At 41.4% G+C, this 7,123-nt stretch overlaps 1 protein-coding gene across 1 annotated transcript; it reads left to right on the plus strand.

Annotated features, from left to right (window-relative positions):
- The first annotated feature begins 4,394 nt into the window (after positions 1–4,394).
- LOC120316980 (olfactory receptor 6N2) lies at positions 4,395–7,123 on the plus strand. The gene is made up of 3 exons (XM_039363186.1): positions 4,395–4,482; positions 4,644–4,737; positions 6,143–7,123. Exon 3 carries the CDS (start codon positions 6,173–6,175, stop codon positions 7,121–7,123), a length of 951 nt encoding a protein of 316 aa, XP_039219120.1. The 5' UTR covers positions 4,395–4,482; positions 4,644–4,737; positions 6,143–6,172.

Here is a 7,123-nt window from a genome sequence, read left to right on the forward strand (position 1 = left end):
GTCTCCAGGACAGGTGTCTTAATTTTTCGCTCGTCTCGGAACGTGGGGTGCTGATCGCTTCTATTTAATTCCGTAGGGTTTGGAAGGAGAAAAATGAACAGCAGAGACTCAAAATCCCCCCAGCCAGGCAGTTTTCGTTCTTTCAGACATTTATAGCCAGATTTACGTGGCACAAAGGATTCTTCCTCGCTATTTCTTTCTGATTTTGCTTTGGAAGCATTTATTGTTTTAAGATTATGGTTATTATTATTGCTTCCTAGCAATAATGGAGATTTATTTATTTGCCTGTTTCTACTGCCTGTTTTTATCTCATTTGACGCTCTCCTTAAAGAGTGATTCCTTAAAATGTTTTAAAAGGCATCCTATTTTGTAATTTTTTTTCCTGATTCTGATGTACTGTAGAGCTTTAGTTTACCTTCCCTGTGGAAGGAAAATCATTTCATCAAAGGATCTCTGTTTAAATTGGAATGTAGGGCTTGCTCATCCCTTTTTTTTTTTTTTTTTCTTCCTGGTGTTTCCACCCTCTGGCTCCATTGAAAGGTTAGAGGTGGAAGAAATTCCAGTCAAATATTCTGAAGAGCTTATTTGGTTCAGAGGTCAGCGACCTTTTCAGGCCCTGAATGCTTCACACACACACACCCCTCCTAAAACATTGACAATCTGCCAAGATTACCAAATCTCATGAAATTTCAGCCATCTCTCCTTCTCATGCCAGGAAATAGAAATGTTATGAATTGTTTTGCCTTTTTTTCTGAATTGTTTCACCCAGAGGGAGCTGCAAAGGCATGTTTTAAATAATAATAATAATAATAACAATAACAACAACAACAACAACAACAACAACAACAATAATAATAATAATAATAATAATAATAATAATAATAATAATAATAATAAAAAGTTGGAAGGGATCTTAGAGGTTATCTACTCCAACCCCCTGCTCAGGCAGGAAACCCTATACCATTTCAGACAAATGGCTGTCCGGTCTCTTCTTAAAAACTTCCAATGTTGGAGCATTCACCGCTTCTGGAGGCAGGTTGTTCCACTGGTTAATTGTCCTCACTGTCAGAAAGTTTCTCCTTAGTTCCAGGTTGCTTCTCTCCTTGATTAGTTTCCACCCGTTGCTTCTTGTCCTAACTTCAGGAGCTTTGGAGAATATGTTGATCAGTGTTTCCAAGTATTTGAGTCCTCTCCCTAGGTAAGGTTTTTTATTTTATTTTAAAAGAAACACACACACACACACACACACACAAACACACATACACACACAAACACATATTCTCAACCTGGTGTTCTCAAGTTCCTGTGAGAATTATGCTTTACATCCATACTTTTATGACAAGGAACCCAAGTAACAGCTGAGAGTTCTAGTAAATTCCCTATCCAGGTTCATAAATCTCAAAATCCAGTGGGGGATATATTGAGTCTACACGCCGGCCGGTTTTTAGGAATAACACCTACAATCTGCAATTGCAGCACAATGTCGAAGCACGTTGTTGACAAAGGTTCCCTAAGGCTGCTTTGGGGCATCACATTAAAGCTGAAAAAGAAGCATTGAGCCCTGCAAGAAAGGGCTAGCACTGATCTCCATGTCTAATGAATTATTCTTGGAACTCCCCAACACGCAACTGTTTTGTACAGCCTGAGTTGGCATAAGAAAGTTATGGTTTCTGATGATTTAGGGTTTTTTTTTTGTCTGATGGTCAACTCCATTGTTACTACTTTTTAAATAAATCTTGGTTTCTCTTTCCCTCAGCTTGAGAAGAAGGATAATAATAATAATAAGGGAAGCTAAAAGCTGGAGAATAAAATCTTCTATGGCTACTGCGACATCTTCATGAAGAAGCTGGAGAGGAGAGACTATCAAGAAGAGAAACCTAAAACTTCCATGTCTCCACAAATATATTTAGCTCGCCACCATGGAAAGGAATATGCTGGCCAAAATGGTCTTTCTAGCTGGATTTTTTGGAGGAAGGCAAAGGTTTAATAAATTATTAACATTTGCCTGGATGTATCTCCATTTCTCCGCCTAGCTGTTGGTGGTGATGGGAGTGATGGTCTTATCTTGTTTTGTTTATTTTTTTTCCCTAACAATTTAATTCTTTTTTTATCCCTACTAAGCTGCCCGATGGATCCTTCAGGATGAAAAAGTATTGCATAAAGATGTTAGAGGGAAGGAGAACAATTTCCTGCCTGTGGGAACGGATTTATAATAGAATAACAGTGTGGGAAAGGACCTCGGAGGTCTTCTACTCTAACCCATTGATCAAGCAGGAGACCCTAGACCACTTCAGACAAATTGGTTGTCAAATCACTTCTTAGAAACCTCCAGTATTGGAGCAAAGCCATATTTCGAGGGGATGAAAAAGTTGTAGACCCTTGCACCATACATGGTCATCAGTCCTTGAGTTATGTATTTCATGGCATATTTTCAAAGAAAGACAAATAGGTCAAAAGGAGGAGAAACACCATCTGAGGGCGTAGGAGACTATGGACTTCTTCCATGGATTGCTTCACCAATCATCAGCACTCCTGCCAATCAATTAAATGCCGCAGCTGGTGGCAATCTATCTCTTCCTTCTGCAAACTTTTCCTAACTCCTCTCTCTGAAAAGTTTTGCTTCTCTTTCTTCGCCATGTTAATTGGGTCGAGTTAATTAGTCCATGGGGGATGGAAGGGAGCCCTGCTGGGCCTCCTCTTTTAAAACAGAGAGCTGACACTGAAGTTCATTTCCCTTGCTTCCTTACAAACAAACCCCTTAACACATAAGTCCCAAATGCGGGTGGTGCTGTGACTCTGGCTTCCTCTGGAGGAAGAGAGAGGACAATGAAAACAAACTTATGAAGAGGAGACATCCCATAGGTGTTTGTTAATGAAGAATGCAACAGAAGCTCTCCTGGGAGGAAAGAGGATTTGGGGTGGGGTTCTAGACAAAGAGGTCCTACCAGTCGTAGGATTCAGATACACGAACAACCGGTTCTCTGTGTGGATGCTGCTTCCAGGAGTCCATTCTGGGCCTGGGCAACAAAAAGTTAGCTACCAGTTCTGCCGAACTGGTGCGAATCGTCTGAATCCCGCCACTGGTTCCTACCGATTGTAGTTTGATGATATGATTTCTGCGCTTTTGAAACTAAGGAGTTTTCAACAAACGTATTCACACACCATGCCTTTAATTCTGGTTCTTGAATTTGTCCACTTCGTGGGTTTGTACAACTAACCAAATAGACCAAATTTGCACAATATGTTCAGCTACAACACAACCAAGGTCTCCTCCCCCTCCTCCTCCCCCTCCTCCTTCCCTGACTAGATCAAACTTCAAACTGCCAAAATGAAGCCAACGTCTTGGTTCTGTCATTGGCCAAAATTAAGACATTATTGGTACATGTTTCAGGTAGTAGCCAACATACCAACAGATGGGCTGGGCTCTGCATCTCTCCACATTCACACAGCATGTTGTTATCTGCTAAGAGCCTCCATTTGAGCGTACTGGTTTTACATTTAGGCATTCCAACAAAGCAAGGTTAATGTTAACTGTCCATTGCAGGGTATGCAAATACAATTCCTAAATGAGTGAAGGAGAAGGAGATGAAAGAGGAGGAGGATGCAAAGAAGGAGATGGAGGAGGAGGAGGAGGAGGAAGAGGAGGAGATGACAAAGAAGATGAAGGAGACAAGGAGTGGATGAAAGAGGAGGAGGAGAAAGAGAAGGAGGAGGAGGAGACAAAGAAGGAGACAGAGAAGGAGGAGACAAAGAAGGAGATGAAGGAGGAGGAGACAAAGGAGGAGGAGGAGAAGAAGACAAGGAGGAGGAGGAGGAGGAGGAGGAGGAGGAGGAGGAGGAGGAGGAGGAGGAGGAGGAGGAGGAGGAGGAGGAAGAGGAGAAGGAGAAGGAGAAGGAGAAGAAACAAACATCAATTTATCTGTGTTCCAGATAGATACAGAAAGTTCACTTTGGGCACAAACATAGAAATGATAGTAGTTTCTCCACCAACTTCAGAAACAATTTAGATGCCTTGAGGGTCTTTCAAATTTAGCTTCTTATAAACAAGAGCAGACCTATGGCACATGACATTTAAACATATATACATATGTCTCTATATTTGAATTAAGACCAAATTTAGACCAGAACTGTAGTATGTCTATTATTCGTTGGTTTCTTCAAGCTGGATGGAGGAACCACTGAGAAACCTACTTAGTGCTGTGTTGGGGGGAAAACTGTTTTCTTCTAGAAACCCAAAGGACCGTCAGGAAAAAAACAAAAAACAAGCCCCTTTTTTTCCCCTGAAGACAGAAATGGAAATCTCAGGATAATTTCCAGATTTGATCTACCGTAAGAGAAGATAGAAATACAGCCTCAAACTCTTCTCATTGTCCCAATGTTTAAGGTAGGAGATCTTTGAACAGGAATAAAGTTATATATCTATATCTATATATCGCTCAGAACTCTTCGTCGCCTTTATGGAAGTATGAATTTTGGGTGGTGGTAAGTTATTTCTTTTTGCTAATTAACAACTTCCTTTGAAGATTATTAAAGAAAGAACTCGCAGGGGGTAATTCATTTACCAACATGCCAGACACCCTTCCTTTCAAGCCTAGCTTCTTATTTTCACTTATTGTCACTTCCTTATTTTCACTTCCTTGCAGCTTTATCTGGAATCAGATTTTCTGGAAAGGGTACCATACAATATATTACAAAATTGGTTTCACCTGTCTGAACACCTTCTCAGTTCTGCTTCTGGTATGTCTGTTTCAGTTTGTCAAAACTAGAATTGCAAGATAAGTAATAGGGTAGCTGAAGTTCTTCCAACATAGGACAACAATAATAATAATAAATAAATAAATAAAAATAATAATAATATCGCTTCTACTCTTCTAGGGAAAGATGTGATTTAGCTGCTGGAGGTAGACCATTCTGCAATTAAAGTGCATAATTTTTGCCATTTTTAAAGCAAGTGAGGTACAGCAATTACAACGGGGGGTTACCAAAAATCAGCAAGGGGTTTATGGCAACCCCCCGGCCTTCCAGACATATTTTAGAAGGAAAGAAACTGAATTAAGAATGAATATTAGTGTACACACATTGTGAGCTCTTCCAGTTCTGTTCCTAAAATTCCTGTGTAGAAAATGCTTCCCTTCTCAATGAACCTCTTTTACACCAAAGCTCGAGAGAGAGAAAGACAAAGCAAAACTAGATTTTACAAGTGTAAATTCTGCCTATCTTGGCTTTAACGCCGATAAATACCCCAAAACACTTGTCATTTTTTAAAAACATCTCGGAAATAATAGTGCAATGGGGGTTCATATATTTCCATCGATGTAAGCTTGTTCTTTCTCCCAAACATGTTAAGGAAAATCCCTCGGTTTTTCGTTTTTGCTGTACAAAGGTGTAGTAGGATACTTTAAGGTCAGTTAGGTCAGGCGGCTTTAGCAATCTTATTCTCTTATGCATATTAATTCGTGGGTTTTTCTAAAAAAATGATACGCCAATTTTGCCAAGTTTGGAGGGATGATCCTCAAAATGAGGACCTCAGTGTCGATTGTGCCAATGGTCCAAAGGTAGCTTAAATGTGAGTTTGGAAGAGCTGTGTTTTTGCCACTTTCAAAATAATAATAATAATAAAGTTGGAAGGGACTTTAGAGGTCATCTAGTCCAACCCCCTGTTCAGGCATGAACCCTATACCATTTCGTACAAATGGCTGTCCAGTCTCTTCTTAAAGACTTCCAGTGTTGGAGCATTCACTGCTTCTGGAGATAGGCTGTTCCACAGGTTAATTGTTCTCACTGTCAGGAAGTTTCTCCTTAGTTCCAGGTTGCTTCTCTCCTTGATTGGTTTCCATCTGTTGCTTCTTGTCCTGCCTTCAGGCGCTTTGGAGAATAGCTTGACTCCCTCTTCTTTGGGGCAGCCCCTGAGATACTGGAACACTGTTATCATGTCTCCCCTTCATTAAACTAGAACTACCCAATTCCAGCAACTGTTCCTTGTATGTTTTAGCCTTCTGTCCCCTGATTATCTTTGTTGCTCTTCTCTGTACTCTTTTCCATAGTCTCAACATCTTTTTTACATCGTGGTGACCAAAACTGGATGCAGTATTCCAAGTGTGGCCTTACCAATAACTTGTCTCGTTCTGCTTTTGTGGTTTAGTTGTCCCTGTAATCCTGCAGATCCATTACCATGGGAAACATGGAAGGCTACAACCACACCAGTGTCGTCGAATTCGTCATTGTGGGATTCCCTCATCTTCAGCACCTCCGGAGTCTCCTTTTCATTTTGCTCCTCACTGTCTACTTCTTCACCATCTTCGGCAATCTGTTGGTTTTCACAATCATCCGCATAGATGGCCGGCTTCAAACGCCCATGTACTTCTTCATCAGCATTCTTTCTTTCCTGGAGATCTGGTACACAGCGACCACCATTCCCAAAATGCTGTCCAACCTAGTTAGTGAAAGAAAAAGCATATCCTTCACGGGGTGCCTTCTTCAGACGTACTTTTTCCACTCTCTTGGAGCCACTGAGTGCTACTTGCTTACCGCCATGGCCTATGACAGGTACCTTGCCATTTGTAAGCCCCTGAGATACCCTTCTGTAATGACAACCAAAATGTGTGTACAGATGGCCGCCAGCTGCTGGATCTGTGGTTTCACGTGCCCCATCACAGAAGTCATCCTGGTCTCCAAGCTACCTTTTTGTGGCCCCAACCAGATCCAGCACATCTTCTGTGACTTCCCGCCACTGCTGAGCTTGGCTTGTACGGACACCTCAGTCAATGTCCTGGTTGACTTTGTGGTCAACGCTTTCATCATCCTAGTGACTTTCTTGTTCATCATGGTCTCCTACGTGAAGATCATCCAAACGGTCTTGAAGATCCAGACCGCCAAGAGCCGTGAGAAAGCTTTCTCAACCTGTGCCTCCCATTTGACAGTAGTTCTCCTTTTTTTTGGAAGCATCATCTTCATGTATGTGAGACTGAAGACAAGCTACTCCTTAGAGTACGACAGAGCCTTTGCCGTCATCTACGCTGTCCTGACTCCATTAGTCAATCCTATAATTTACAGCCTTCGAAACAAAGAAATCCTGAGGGCAATAAAGAGGAGAATTCACCTGAACAGCCTTCTCAGACCTTGA

Source organism: Crotalus tigris, unplaced genomic scaffold, assembly GCF_016545835.1.
Source record: "Crotalus tigris isolate CLP2741 ecotype Arizona unplaced genomic scaffold, ASM1654583v1 scf7180000019553.37968852642:3898890, whole genome shotgun sequence".
NCBI classification, from domain to species: Eukaryota; Metazoa; Chordata; class Lepidosauria; order Squamata; family Viperidae; genus Crotalus; species Crotalus tigris.